The following is a 16317-nucleotide window of genomic DNA, read 5'->3' on the forward strand; positions in this document are numbered from 1 at the left end:
ACCAAGTACTTTTCTTTAAGGGCCAACCCAGGGTAAGAAGTCGTAATGCCCAAACCCAAAGAAGACTAGTGAAAAGGGAATGGCTAAAGTTGACTTGACTTCCTACAAGGAAGTCAAACTACAGTCCGGGAACCAAGAACTTGGTAAGTACTTCTTGTTTTATTCCTTTTCTGTTTCCCAAAATTTGTTGGTAATAAAATCCTTTAAACAAAATGAGTCTTTGAGCTTGCTGTCTAAGGAACAATAAAGATGAAGATGGAGTATATCTAATTCTGCCTCTAAATTGAGAGAGCAATGGGTTAAAAGTGTGGCAGAATACCCCAAAAGCAGAGTGTGTGGTGGTAAATACTAAGAGAGAGAAAGGCAGAGTCTGTGGAAGACTAACAAAGAAGAAAGAATAAAGAAACCTCTTCCTGGCTTGTTCAGTGGGGTTTAGTTTTTATTTTAAAAAAGTCTGAGTTCCTCAACTCTATATCATGGATGGGAAGGTCCTGGGCCAAAGTTGGATATCTTTTCAGTCAATGCTCAACACATGCTTGTTGAGTACTTACCATGTGTCTGCACCATTCTAACAAAGAAACAAGACAACAATTTCTTCCTTCACAACTTTCCATTCTAGTAGGAGTTTATTATATTTTAATTTTTTTTGTAAAATATACGTACAGAAGATTGTCTACAACGTAGGGGCCATATCAAAGAATAATCATAAAGCAAATACACATCTACAAAGAGCCTAGCTTAAGAGAAAGAATATTACAAGTTTATGATAAGTCCCCCATGTAGCTTTTTGATATCATTTTCCTCCCCCACAGAGGTAATTCCTATCCTGAATTTTGTGTTAATAATTCCCTTGCTTTTCTTCATAGGTTTTATCACAGTGTCTGTGTATGCCCTAACAATATTGTATCAGTCAGGGTCCTGGCAGGAAACAGATGGCATATTCAAATCAGGATAAATTGAGGAGAGTTTATTAAAGGAACTATTTACAAAGGTGCAGGCAGGGTATGGTAAGAGAACAAGAATAGGATATTATCCTGAAGCTAGTAACAGTTGCTCTTTTCCACTGTAGGCCTGAAGGGGTAGAAGAGGGAGTGGTTACAGGAAGTCAGAGACAGAGTGGTCCATTTGGAGGGTGCCTCATGACAGGAGCTGAGACCTGCAGTGGAGGGAACTCAGCCAGCCCACAGCAACCCGCAGAGAGGGTACTAAAAAATAAATACCCAACCCCACTCTCCTCTAGTTCTTCAGTCTTCCGTGATGCCTCCCATCAGTCAAACCTAACCAGAAGCTGGAATTCAAAGGAGCTCATTGATGCAATCCACACTTCTCAGGCTCCTGGAAATCAGAGAAGTGTGGAGAGTAAATCTGGAGGAGAAAATGGAAGGTATCTGGCCAAAATCTATTGCTTAGTTTTGCCTGTTTAAGTTTACATAAATGAGATCATTCAATATGTGTTCTTCTGTGACTTGCCTTTTTTGCCAGAGTAGTTAGAATGTGTAAATGGTAAGTTCAATGTTGGGTGAAGGAATGTTGCTCTAAGGCAATATGAAGGTACTGATTACCTGAAAGGTGGTGCTATGGTTTGAATGATGGTGTCCTCTTCAAAATTCATGTTGAAACTTAATCCCTATTGTGGCAGTATTAACAAGTGTGGCATTTAGGAGGTGATTGAGTTATGAGGGCTCATGAATGGGATTAGGTTCCCTCATAAAAGGGCTTGATGGAGGGAGTTAGCACTTTTTTGCCCCTTCTGTCCTTTCTGCCATGTGAAGACACAGCATTCCTCCCCTCTGGAGGATGCAGCAACAAAGTACCATCTTGGAAGCAAAGAACAGCCCTTACCAGGCACCAATCCTGCCAGAACCTTGATCATGGACTTCCCAGCCTCCAGAACTGTGAGAAAATAAATATCTGTTCTTTATAAATTACCCAGTCTCAGGTATTCTGTCATAGCATCACAAACTAAGACAGGTGTTGTCCCTTGCAAAGGGGAGCAGATGTGGAAGAGTCAAGAGGGGAGACCCTGATCCTAGCAGCCAAGGGATATTTTTGCAGATCATCTAATTTGATCAGGATGAGCAGGTTTGTGAAGCAGAAGTATTTCTAAAATCCTATTTTCATTATAATGAAAAGAAATCTGCTTATGTGATAAATAAAATATATATATGTATAGGTGTGTGTGTGTGTATACACCAATGTTAAAAAATAGATATTTATGTTAAAAAATAACTAGTGTCCTTTTAAAGAGTCATTTTATTGAGTCATGCAGAGACAACTCAAGTGTTTAATTTAGATAATTAACAGCTGGTTCAAAGGCATTCTGTATATCTGCTATAAAAGGAAGAAGCACACCATTAAGGAAGGGGCACAATCAGGCAGCTCTTGTAAAAGCTGGGAGCTTGGAAAAACAGCTCCCTATAGGTTCCTGATACCAGACTCTGGGTACTACTGCCAATTTATCCTTGAAGAAAAGTAGGGGAAAAGGATCTCCAATTTAAGCAGACTACAGAGGTTTTAGGAAAGGATTTAAATAAGATCTTTGGCCGTGAAGGGCTTTAAACCTGTGATCAGTTCAACAAACCATTTCCTTCACAGCCCTTTCCAGAACTAGCTTAACTGTGATTTCTCCATTCTCTCAATGCCCTTCCAAAATACCATCACCAGTACCACCTATAGCTAAAAAGCCTAAGATATCAGAAACTTCCTTGTCCAGGTATCATCCCACATGTTCAGAATGAGCATTCAATTTTCATTCAGCAAATGGCCATTGGACACCCTCAGTGTGCCAGAACTTGTGCGGGATCTGCGGATTGAGAGTAAAACAAAACACCCTTCCCTGACCTCCAGGAGCTCACCACTACTGGTGGCAAAGAAAAACATATCTGGCTGGGCCACGTAACACTTTATATCTTAAAGGATGTCCCATAGAGTCCGTAAAACACTGGGTGCAGCTGCCGAAGCCAGAAGGGGCTGAAAGTTGTACAGGTGAGAGATCCTCTCCTCTGCTTCTCTTAGTGATTGCCGCTGGATTGAGTTGCTGTGGGTGTGTCCCATGAGAAGGGATGGGGCTAGGTCTCAGACACCAGTCCCTGCTCTTGCCAGTAGTGTGAATCCCTACCCAGGCTTCAGAAGCTCTTCAGGATGTAAAGGAAGACAGCACCCAATCCCAGACCTACGCTCAGCCAGCAATTACCTTGCTTCTTACTGCTTTATAAATTGACCCTCACAGACAGTTCCTCAGATACAAGCCTGACAACAGGAGGACAGAATAGATGCAAATTCCAAGATCTCTGCCCATAGACACCAAGCCAGTATTCCCTTTCAATACCTGTCTTGATTCCTGAACTAGTCCATTGGTTCTATCTGTTTCCATTTTCCTGCTAGTTTTATTCATTCAAGAAGGAGTTATATTAGGCGGTAGTACAGTGTAGTGGCTAAGGGCAGGGACTCTGGGATTTCGATCCTACCTCTGTGTTTATTAACTGTGTGACTTTAGGCAAGTTAAATATCCTCTCTGTTTCCTCATCATAAAATGGGATAATAGTAGTACTTATCTCATAAGGATTATAAGGTTCTTGTGAGGATTAAATTGATATATATGTAAAGGGCTTAGGATAGTGCCTGGAACCTAGCAAGCCATGTGCCAGTCACTAATTTAAGCTCTTACATTAATTCATTTAATTCTCACAATCACACTGTGAAGCTGGTCCATTTTACAAATGAGAGAATTGTAACAGAGGTTTTAAGTAAAACAGAGGTCAAGTAACTTGCCCAAGGCTCTGAGAGTACAGTGTGAACAAAACAGAAAAGGTCTCTGCTATGATGAAACTTTCATCAAACAAATGAAATATTGTGATGATGAATACAATGAAGAAAAAAGTATTTTTATTTTATTGACAGATGTGATAGAGTCAGGGTACACTTTTCCAAGGAAGTGACATTACAGGGACTCATTGCCCTTCCCTGTTACTTGTCTGTGTTCAGAGCCACCTTCATTTACCACAACGTACTTCAATACGTCTGAATCTTGTTAGTGAAACCATTGGAGTCTCATTTCCTTTGTTTAAGTATGTCCCCAGACTCCATACATATGTTTACCTACTGTTTCCTTGGTTTATTTCACAGAAAAATATATTCTGCATCACTGGACAATCTACTTCACAAGTAAGCAGAAAATTACAATATGGCACAGTAAATTCTATAGCAAAGGAAAGCAAAAGGGGCTGTGGTTTCCCATAATAGGTAACTAACTGAGCTTTGGGGACAGAGAAGTACAAAGAATAGCATACGCAGAGGCTTTGATCTAAGGTGTGCCCTGGTCCTCATCTTTTTTTTTTTTTTTTAACCGGTAAGGGGTTCGCAACCCCTGGCATGGTGCTGTCTGCATGCACCACGCTCAGCCAGTGAGCGCACCAGCCATCCCTATATAGGATCCGAACCCGCGGCCTGGGCGCTAACAGTGCCACACTCTCCCGAGTGAGCCATGGGGCTGACCTTGGTCCTCTTCTCAAACCAACGAGAAGTTGCCCCTCATTTTATTGGCAGCCCTCCCTCTATGAACTACTATTGGTTGAAAATACTCTATTTTCTGTGTGAAGGTGGAGGTAACAGGCACTACTAGGATACTCTTAGGCAGTAGCACTCATGAGGAGGCCCAAATACTTCTGCTAGGATCTCTCAAGTATCTTGGATTTCTATGTCTTCCACCAGGACACTGGGGTAGTGGGGAACCTTCCTCTCAGGGCTGCTGCTAGCCTTTACAGCTCCTGTATTAGTTTCCTAGGGCTGCTGTCACAAAAGTACCACAAACTGGGTGGCTTAAAACAACAGAAATTTATTCTCTCACAGTTCTGGAGGCTGGAAGTACAAAATCAAGGTGTCAACATGGTTGAATCCATCTGGAGGCTCGGGGAGAGAATCTGTTTCATGCTCATTTACTTGCTTCTGGTGGTTGCCAGCAATCCTTTGCATTCCTTGGCTTGTAGCTAGCTGCATCACTCCCATCTCTGCCTTCATCATCACATAGCCTTCTTCCCTGTGTCTGTCTGTTTCTGTGTCTGAGTCTTCCTCTTCTTTTTCTTATAAAGACACCAGTCATTGGATTTAGACCTTACCCTAATCCAGTATGGCCTCATCTTAACTTGATTATATCTGCAAAGGCCCTATTGTATAGTGGCTTTTGTGGCATTGGTGCTGCACCTGTTTTCTCAATTCCTTTCTAAGATCTCAGAAGGCAGGAGTCTCCTTCCAAAGTTTTTAACACAAACTTAGGGAAGATTCACTCTATAAATGATACATAGTTCTGATGAACTTTAATGCACATTGCCACTATAAAAAGGATAGGACAAAACAAATAAATAAATAAATAAGATAGGAAATACGTTAAGAAAACCCATTTGTATCAATAAAACTTATCAACATAGAACAGGGAGTCACCACAAATATTTACAAATGTGATCTCTCCTTTTGCTACTGTGTATACCCTATATATCCACACGTCTCTTCATATTTATGTGAACTCACACCACCACATGACATTTCATATTTCAAATGCCACTGAGAAGAGGTGTCAGTATACAGAACATAGGAAGACTGAAAAAACATGAAAACATCTGCCTAGCTAGAATCTGAAGAAGAGATGTGAGAGTTTTATTACTCTTTCTGTTCAGTCCTATAGAGAGACAACTCCAATTTTTTCCAATTGCTTCTCCTGAGGAATTCTGCTCAGTCTACTATGGTACATCTCCTAGGCTGGCATGATACCAGTCTGGTCACTGGTTGAATACATTAGAAAGAGCAATTGGGAAAATTGAAGATGGTGTGAAAACTGGGTAAGGTGACATCTCTCTGTGTGACTGCAGACACCATCTGCCTCTGGCTTCGTGATATGAGAAAAGCCTCTACTGCTCAACCATTCTCCAGGGTTTAATTTGGGGGGAGGGGACGGGGCGATTGCAAGGGAAGTATGTCCCTCTCCTTCCTTCTCTCCACAAGCAGAGAGGAAGCCAGATAGATGTAAACACAACTGATGCTTCAGTTTTTTTTCTTCAGCTGCCCTGCTCCTGTTCCCTAGACCCACCCCCCAGATAGGCAGGGTTTAGGATTTGGACTGCACACTCTTGGGGGCAGAACTTACTCTGTTCTGAAACCAACCAAGCCATTTACTGCTTTCTCCATGTAGTCTTGGGTAGGTTGCTTCACTGATGCAGACCTCAGTTTTCCTCGTCTAAGTACTAGGAATAATAAAACTCACATCATGGGGTTGCGCCAAAGATCGTCAGGGCTTGGGTGAGAAAGTGCTTTGGGAATTGTGAAGTGCTGAACACATTATTAATGGCTTTCTGATCATAATACATATGGACTCTTCTGTCTGCTCCTTCCTCCCAACCTCATCACAGCTAACTGCTCTGTTCATCCAATCTCCAGCATGCATGGCTGATTCTTCTTGGCTGCATTGTCCCCAAAAGTTTCTCTGAAGCCATCTAAACCTTTAGGTATAAGGCATGTTGGTCCTGATATTTCTAGGTGAGGTTAGGTTCCTGGGACCAAAATGCGTATTGGGGGTGGGCAAGGTGGAGGGAGAAGAGATTCCCTGGAAATGGCTCTAGGAGGGGTATGCTCAGTTTCATTCCAGGATGAATGCTGTCTACCCACTAGACACTCACAATGGCTCCATCTTACCTTATGTCCACAACACTTCAGTTCCTAAAATGTGATTTTATTTGACTGTCATAACTATTCTGTGAAGTAGACAAGATTATTAATCTCATTTTATAAATGAAAATATGTTTGTCCAAGATTAACACAGTATGCTGCAGAGTTGGAACTCAACCACAGGTCTCTAGAATCATGGTTTTCTGAGCATTGGAGGACACCACTAATAAAGGCTCCAGAACACTCTAAACCCTCATTTTGGGCTGATTCCTCTCTCCTGGAGGCTGGTTTCTGGCGAAGAAGGAAGCGCATGAGGTACAATTCTGTCAGGTGTCTGGTGGTTGCCCCCACTTTAAGCCCAACAAGGTCATACAATAGAGCTGTTCAAGTCCATTTTCCTGAACTCTCTTCCCTTGTTCCTGACTGGTTCTTCTACCCTGATACACTTTCTAAGTCCAGGCTCCATCTCCTACTTACAACCCCCATTCTATTGCTCCTTTGCTCATGGTGTTTACATGGGTTCTCTCTAGTCTCTGGTTCTCAGTGCCCTTACAAAGATCCTGGATTAGATTTGCCTCCCTAGCTCTGCCTGAGTGGGATGACTTAGTACAATAGTGTAGTACAATAGTCAGCACCACACATTCGGCACCTATTGTGTGTGTCAGGCAGTGCACTAAGAGCTTTATGCCCATTCTCCCATTTAATCCTGTCAACAGCCTCATGAGATATATTATTTTTCCATTTACATATGAAGTAACTGAGGCTCTGGGAGTAATCTCCCCAAAGTCATGAAACTAGTTAGTGATGAAGACCCAAGAATTCAACCCAGATCTGTAAGACTGTAAGCCCTATGAGCTTAACCACTTTGCTGTACTACCTTCTTAGAACTCATCCGGTGGTCCAATGTTTAGAGAAATTTGAAGATAGCTTACCACAAGCAAATCTCTCAGCCCTTTAGTTTCTAGGCTTCCAGCTGTGTGGCAGAATTTGTCCTCAGAAAGATCTTCCCAGCTCAGCCTGGCACATGCTTGGTGTTGGTAAATTAAGTCCTCCTTGGGTTGGAATGCATTCTGGCTCTTAAACACAGCTGCCTGGTGTCTCTTCTCAAACACATGGGTCTGTGTTCTATTCTTAACAAGTCTCCTGAGAGACTCTCGTTTCTCCTCTCCCTCTTGTTGCCCTGTAGGAACCTCCAGCCAAGACAATCAGGCATGGACCATCCAGATACACTTAATTGCTAACGTGCTTTCTGGCAGCCTCAGAAACCAAGGCCATAAGCCTGGCTGAATGATGAGGGAGTCACACAGCCTTGGCTGTTTTCACCCAAAAAGGAGGCTTTCATAATGAAAGGATTCCTGACAAAATTCTGTTTTCCATTTGCAGCTCTTACAAAAACTGAGCATAGAATCACAAAGCATTAGTACCAAGAGGGCCTACAGAAATCACCTGTTCTAAGCTCCTGAAGCCCAGAGATAGGGAGCGACTTAACCAAGGTTGCGCAGTGTATATTAGTTTCCCAGGAATAGATGCATTAGAATCTGAAGGGAGACAGAAATCCTAATTATAGTCCTCAGGGACTTGCTGATTTATTTTGCTCTCCATTAGCATTTCTGTGACATGATTTTGTGCCAAGCAAGGGGAAGTCTTTTATTCAAGTCTCCCAGAGATTTCCTATTTGGCTATTTGCTGTTCGGCTACTTCAAAATGATAAGAAAGAGATCAGTTTTTTGATAAAGCTCCAGTTTTGATCAGCTCCAGTTTCTTGATAAAAATCTTAGGGAAGTATTCCGATTGGTTCTGCTTGATTACATGTTCCCATTACTGACAGCGTTCACTAGAATCACCTGGTTTGGGTGAGGGAGTAGTAGTACTACAAAACAAGAGATTGCTATTTCCAGAAAGAATGGGAAGAAGTGATAGCTGACTATTATAGAAAATTATTTACCAGAGGACCTATATCAAGTTAGGGACAGATTCAGGGCTAGGAGCAGAATCAATAAAATAATTACTATTAATAAGGATGGAAGTCTCTGGATTATTTTCATGTCCAGTATTGAAGTAAGTATCAGTGTTACTGTGCTGTTCATTTATATTTTTAAAAGATTGTTATTGTGTAGAATACAGAATGTAGGAGAGCAAGAGTGTGAGTAAGGAAACTGGTTAGGAACTCTGTGGTAGCTCTTTAGGGGAGAAACAATGATGGCTTGGACCAAGGTCATGGCAATGGAAAAGAAGAAAAGTGGGCAGATTTGAGATATAGTTAGAAGTAGAACCACAGGACTTGCTGCTAGATTAGAAAAACCAAGGAATTAAAATGACACCTAAGTTTCTGTGAAGACTGGGGTGAAAAGCTTTTGAGACAGAATCAAGAGTTCCAATCTGGACAATGTTAACTTTGAGACATGGAAATATCCAGTAGGCACTTGTGTATATATGTTATTACCAAGGACTTGGCATCTAATGCCTTGGGATTAGACAAGTACTCCAAAGGAGAGAGTATAGCTAGAGCAGAGAGCCCAACTGTTCTTCGAGCCATCTTTTCTCCATATACTGAATCTTTCTGTTGAGCTTCTGGCCAGGAACTTCAGGTGGGAATCACAACCATTACCTACAGTGAATCCCATGGAATGAGAAGCCAGGTTCGTTCTTCAGGGATGGCTAAGAAGCAACCAATTGGACTGTTTTACAAGCTTCAAAACTTCTCCATCTAGATGTGTCTTGATTCCTCCCAAATAGACCCTTTGGACAACTAAGCAAATGATGAGACTGCCCTGCTCTAACCATTTTGATACTTCTCTTTGGGAATCTCTTCAGAGCCAGCTTGTAACACCCCAGGAAATTTACCAGATTTAATATCAGATGATTTAGGGGTACTTAGATTGAAAAAATGGTCCACAATATTTAATAGCTTCTCCCATCAAGAGATAGCATCTATTTCTCCACTCCTTAAAATTGGGCTTGGCCAAGGGCCAGCCTGTGGCTCACTCGGGAGAGTGCAGTGCTGATAACATCAAGGCCACAGGTTCGGATCCTATATAGGGATGGCCGGTTAGCTCAATGGTTGAGTGTGGTGCTGACAACACCAAGCCAAGGGTTAAGATCCCCTTACCAGTCATCTTTAAAAAAAAAAAAATTGGGCTTGGCCATGTGACTTGCATTAGTCAGGGGGATATTAGCAACATGATGCAAAAGAAGAGGCTTGAAAAGTGCTGCATTGGAGCTTGCCTTCTTTCTCTGCAAAACTTCTGCCACCATATGAACACATCTGGGCAGCCTTCAGGAGTATGAGTCTACATGGAGAGAGGCCTCAACCTCCCAGTGATCTCAACTGAGACCCTAGACCTGTGAATGAAGCCTTTGTAGACCATCTGGCCTCAGCCAGAACCACCCAGCCAACCCACAGAATCATAAGAAATAATATTTGTTGCTTTAAGCCACTAAGTTTTGTAATGGTTTGTTATGTGACCTCAGAGGACAACAATGAACTCCTCACCAGGCAATCTAAAAATGTTCCACAGGTACAGATATTCTCTTTCCCACCCTTACTCTTCTTGAGGAATTTGTATTTGGTCAGCCATCAAAAGTTTGAACAAGAGATGAAAGGTTAACTGAGGAATATAAAGCAATGGCCAGTGGGTAGTAGAGATATTTGGGAGCAGTGTAGTCTTTCTTGGGCCCTGATACAGCTCCACAAAAATGATGCCTTTCCTTCAGAGTACTTTGTAATTATATTTGGCTGATGATTTGACAATGCCTAGACTAAACCATGAAGCTATGTACTTCATGAAGACAAGGACTGTGTCTAATTTGTCATCAATTGTATCCTGGCACATATTAGACACTCATTTGTTGAATGAATAAATTAGTAAATAAATTTGGGTTTTGCCTACTTCGTATAAGGGATCCAGGCCTTAAAAAACCATCACTTAACAGTATTTCTATCTCACGCACCAGTCTTTTGCGTGTATTTCCAGCCACAGGCTGCCTACCTTCCGGCTATGGCAGGTAACTGGGTGTAGGCTTGGGATGGGGAATCTGACATTGAAAAGATCCCAGAACACTGGTTGCTGTTATTCCTTCCCTGTCCCCAAACTATGGGCAAAGTCAAACAAACGTTTCTCAAGACACTTCAGGAAACTTGATATCCAAGCAGTGGATCTTTGGGGTAAGAGCCGGTGATATGAGTGGGAGTCAGGTCTGTAGGATACTCATATCATTTTGTGAGTGCTATAATACTTCAGTCACAAAGCAATTGTGAAACCAACAATGCAACTGAGATTATTTAACTAACTCTGAGAATCCTTGGAAGTTTGTTACTGTCACCATGCCATCTACCCTTCATCTAAGACAATCTGAAGAAGAAAACTGAAAGAACATGAGTCAGACAGAGGTGGGTTCAAGTGATACCAGTGGGTTACTTGGGCATGTTAACTTTTCCAGGTCTGTGCTTCCTCGACTGCCAAACTGGGAAAATAATTTAGAAACATCACCTCTATTAAACTATAGATACCTTGCAGGCAGGGATCATTTGCTTTCATTTATATTTATCCTGTGTTTTTAATAGCGTTAGGCCCATAGTAGATACTCAGAATAGGTGAATGTCTTCTTAGAGGTGATCCAAGACCTTGTCTTGGTTCCATTACTAACGTACTCTGAGTGATTAGATTTCCTGTCACTCCCCAGAACTCAGCCTTCCCTTCTGTAAAATAGGAGTCTGGACAAGATCTTCTCTAAGCTCCTTTCCAGATCTAATATTCGATGAGTCTGTGACCATTCAGTATACTCTACTCCACTGCTGCTCCTAGAAGTTAATAATGCTACAGACTGAGGAGACAATAATAAGTCACAAATCACTTTGTATTTACACATGCATTTAAAACAGATTCTGTAAATAACTACAATACTGTATTGCACTTTTGGCCTACTTTTGCCTCTATAGAGGTCAAGAGGTTTTTTTTAAATCATCTTTTATTTGGATTGTTTAGGAAGATGAAATCTAGGACAAGTTGCCACTAACACATTTTATGCAGCTTGAACCTTGGTTAATCCCACTATTACCATGATTGATGAACATTGTGCTGCAATCAGCTGGAAGGTGCTGCCTTCCACTCGACAGAAAGGAGATCACAGAGATGGACTGTGAAATTGCCATCTCACAAACATGTCTAATTGTCTGTTGCCCAGTAGAAGAGTTTGCCACTATAATATTTAACTTTTGATTCCCTCTGTTGTAAAGATGCTTACTCCCTTGAACTGGCTCCTGAGTTTTAAAGAATTTGATAGTTTTTAAGTAAAAGATTCAATCTTTGCCTGGATATTCAGTAGGAAGGAAAATATTATTGATATAGGTACTAAAATATCCAGGGGTCATGAGGACTTCAGTCTGAAATCTTAATACGAGGTAAATGGGTGTTACTATCCAGAAAAAAATAGTAATTAATCATGACACTGTATGTGACTTTACAGTGTAAAAAGCATATCCAGAACCACTGCTCTGTGATGAGACTGTATTATTCCATGGTCAGAGAAGTAAATCAGGTCACTCCCCCAAAATGCCCCATTGCTGGAACATGGAGCCTGCCTAAAGCACTGCCTGGGAGCTAGATAAGTATTGCCTCACAGAAGCAGATACAGGGAAAGCCAGCACTTGGGCCTGAAAATCACTGGGCACTTTTGCTCAGGCCCATGGGACCTGGTTGCCTCAGAGACTGTCTCTCCTTTCCTGAGCATTAGACATCCATCACCTCATATTAGTCTGAGTAGTTGAGCAATTTGTTTACAGATTAAAGATATGTCTTTTTTCCAGTGAACTTGGAACCTGATGGCCCTGGGATTGAATCCTAATGTGGTTCTGGTACTTGCTAGCTGTGTGATCTTGGCCAAGTCTTTTAACCTCTCTGGATCTGGTTTATCTTATAGAGATAAACCCCTTGGCTTACCTGTAAGAGATGCAGTACAGAATGTGGTTAAGAGCACAGACCTTGGAGCCTACTGCCTGGGTTTGAACTCCAGCTCTACCATTTACTCATTATGAGAACTTAGGCAAGCTAGAACCTCTTTGTACCTTCATTTCCTCATCTTTAAATGAGGCTGATTCTAGTGCCTCCCTCACAAAGATGATGGGAAAATAAATGAGTTAATACATGTAAAGTGCTTGGAACAATGTCTACTACAAAGTAAGCATGACATCTTAAAATCACATTGGGATGATAATCCTGATCTATGAGATTTGTTTTGTGGATCAACTGAAATGGTGAAAGTGAAAAAGAAAAGTCACAAAGTTATGATGGCTGAAAGGGACCTTAAAGATTATCCAAATAAATCCCCTCATTTTACAAGTGGGAAATCAAGACTCGGAGATGGGTAATAACTGGTCTAGAGTCACACTTAATGGCAGAGTCCAGGTCTCCTGATTCTAAGTCCAAAGCTCTGTCCTCTGCATTGCATCAAAGGAAGTGGTATCTCAATAGCGCTGACTCTGGATGGTCCTTTAATTTAGTCCTTGGACTTGTTGCTAGTTAATGTACTCTCACAGGACAATGAGCTGCATTTGAAACAGAGAGAAAACTCCCCCTTCTGGTTTACTCCCAGGAGATTGGGGTTAGAATCAGTTTTCCCAATTTTTTCCCAATTCAATTTTCCCAATTCTTTCAGTTTTCCCAATTTTTTCCAAGTCATGCCCCCTTAGATTTATTCACATTTCCCAGTTGAACTGCTCAGGAGTAATTGAAAGATGGGTTGGAGGAAAGGGCCAGGATGGAGAGAAGTCTCTATGAATAATGGCATTGAATTAGAGAGGTATTTGACCTAGAGAAAGGGCAGGTCCCAGGGGTCATGGGATGGGAAGAGAAAGAATAATTTCCAGGAAGCAGATTTCAGCTTGAAGCAAGGAAAATTTTCTGACTATGAGAGCTGCCCAAAGATGGTAATGGACAATGAGCTCCTGTCTCTGCCTCAAGGTGTGGTTTAGAAGAAAGATTTAGTTGTGAAGCCTGAAAGCCACTTGTCAAAGATAGGAAGGTTAGAATTGACTAGTCAAACTAGGAAAATTTAGGGATTCTACCAACTCTAATCTTTTCATATTCTGGGAGTCCAAGAACCAGTGACTAATTTCATGGCGTTCCCACCGTTAAGAACTAGCTGGAAAGCAGCAAAATCAGAGTTCATGACACATCTTTTTATCTTGTCTATGTTTCTCTTTTTCTCTTTGTCTTTCTTGAGCTCACTTACTTGCTCTTTCGTATAGCAGAAACCATTGACATTTTGCAGGTGTAATCCTTTTCTTTTAAGTGTGTTTCTGACTCAGCCTTTGCTCCTTCAGCATCATTAGAGAGTCTGAGCTCTCTGGAGATTAGCTCTGGCTTGTCACCACAGCAACTGCCCAGGCCCTGTGGGCATCTGTGGTAACAGGCACAAGCTTTGAGAGCCAAAGCTTGGCTTGCAATGGGAGAAAGTCCCGCAGGGAGCCTGACATGAAACAAGCATGCTGTGCTTTGGGAGGTTTTCTTTAATAGGATTATCTGTGCATGTGGGCCTCACTTTACACAGTTGGCCAGCCCCTGAAAGGGGGGGGGAGAGAAAAAGAATTTGATAAATGGAGAAAATCTTATTTTAAAGGCAGAAAAGAGACTCACTTTCCAAGTCCCTGTAGTGAATCCCCTTCATAAAATGGAGTTTTCTTTTGTAAAGTGAATCTCCACCCAATTGTGACCTGTGCTCTCAGTCTAGTACTGAGTGTCTATAATAGGGGCCATCTGCAGAGAACCCCAGGGGTAGGTAAAGAACAGCAGCAACTTAGCTTGCTCAGGGCTGGGAGTGGACAGTGTGTAACAAGGAGTAGCAGAGTGGGTAAGGGGCTACATGAGGGGAGATCAGGAGGGTGGGCCTTGCCTAACATGAGCAGTTCTGCTGCAGCAGGGGTGGGGTGTCTGAGAGACGCGTGTTCTTGGAGGCACCCAGCATGGAGGGCTCCATGTCCAGCGAATCAGACATCTTGTCACAAATGGCATCCACCAGGCGCTCAAAGGCCTGCCTCACGCTGATGTTCTCCTTGGCACTGGCTTCAAAGAAGTCAAACCCTGGGGAGAGAAGAGTTACAGGTAAGGATTTTTCCTATCTCTTCAGCTGGAACCTTTTTGTGCCCCCAGCCTGCACATTCTGGATTAATACACTCCTGAGCCAGTGCTCAGGAGTGAAGCAAGGAGGCCTAATTCCATGGGCAGAGGATTCTGCTTCAAGGAGACGGTACAGGGCATAGGTTACCCACACTGGTTTTAGAGTTGGCAAGTCCTGACTCCACCGTTGATCAGCTGTTTATTCCCAGGCAAGTCACTTATTTTCTTTACAAATCGATTCCCTGGTTTGTAAATAGGGATCATTTTACCTACCCCATAGAGTTATTTCAAGGATTAAACAAGATAATAATGCATGTGAAGTATATAGCCCTGTGCATGACAGAGAGGGGGGCCATGAGATGTTTGATGAAAGAGCAAATACATAAGTATGTGCACATAGCACTTCACAGTTTCCGGAGCATTTATCACACACATTATTTCATTTAATCTTCCTGTCACCCCTGGGAGAAGTACTGTCAGTCAGACTCTTCCATTTCACTAATGCAGATACTGTGGCTTAGTGAAGTAAATGGGCTTGCCTAAGATAAGTAAAGGCACTAGTGTGAGAAGCCCACATTCTAGGCTTTTTGACCAGGGATTTTTTCCTCTTTCCCTTGCCTTCCACTCACCCCAGCCTGGCCAGCTCTACTCTGGGCCCTAGGAGGCATCTCAAGACCCACACTGAAATGCAAAGCTTTATTGGCCCTTTCTACCCACAGACAGACTAGCTTATCTCCATTCAATGGAGTTCTTCCTCCCCGAATTCCACTGAAATGATCCTCTAGCTCTTCCCCCTCCCCACACAAACCCAACAAAAGGCCCAGAAAAAACTGCACCTGAGGTGTGCAACATTCTTGTCCGTTTTGTGCCTTGAGATCCTTAGCAACACTTTCTGTGACAATGAACAGAACTTGGTTGTCCCAAGAGATACAAGCAAAGGCTTTTCCTGATTCAAACAAAGTGGCTGCTTCCCACCTAAGGAACCTTGGCCAGCTAGGTGGCAGCCCTTGGAAGCATAAGCTGCCCTTTCCATCATGTCCCTGCCTTAGCCTACTCCCTCCTGTTTTGTTCTTCCACCTTCCTCTTTCGCTTCCTTCTGAGCCTTTCTTCATTTCTCCTCAAAACCCTCTCTTCCCTTTTTTTCACTTAGCTCCTTCTTTTTCCCTTATGTTCCCTGCACTTTCATCTTGGAATCCCTAATATCTATTGAGCATCTACTATATGCCAAACACTATGCTAAGAGCTTTACAAATATCGTCTTATTTAATCCTCATAATGGCCTATTGGGTAAATACTATCATCTTCAATTTATAAATGAGAAAATGAAGGCTCCAAGAGATTGCATAACTCACAAAAGGTTATGTGGCTATATTAGCAGAAATTGGGTTTAGAGCTGGGTTTGGCTGGCTCTGAAGTCCATACACAGCCCTGCCTCCCATTTCTTCCTTTTTCTCCCTTTCACTTTGCATTTTTCCCCCTGGTCATATCTTTTTCTTTCATTACGAGTCTCTTTGGCCTCCTTTGCTTATATCTGACTACCACAATGTCT

At 42.2% G+C, this 16317-nt stretch overlaps 1 protein-coding gene across 1 annotated transcript in view; it reads right to left on the bottom strand.

Annotated features, from left to right (window-relative positions):
* Nucleotides 1-14544: 14544 nt before the first annotated feature.
* Nucleotides 14545-16317, bottom strand: part of RAB3B (RAB3B, member RAS oncogene family) — a 52883-nt gene continuing 51110 nt past the window's right edge. The window contains exon 5 of the mRNA XM_063106665.1: nt 14545-14732. Coding sequence (XP_062962735.1) covers nt 14545-14732 — 188 coding nt within the window. The remainder of the gene's footprint in view (nt 14733-16317) is intronic.

The sequence above is a fragment of the Cynocephalus volans genome, chromosome 8 (assembly GCF_027409185.1).
Source record: "Cynocephalus volans isolate mCynVol1 chromosome 8, mCynVol1.pri, whole genome shotgun sequence".
NCBI lineage: Eukaryota > Metazoa > Chordata > Mammalia > Dermoptera > Cynocephalidae > Cynocephalus > Cynocephalus volans.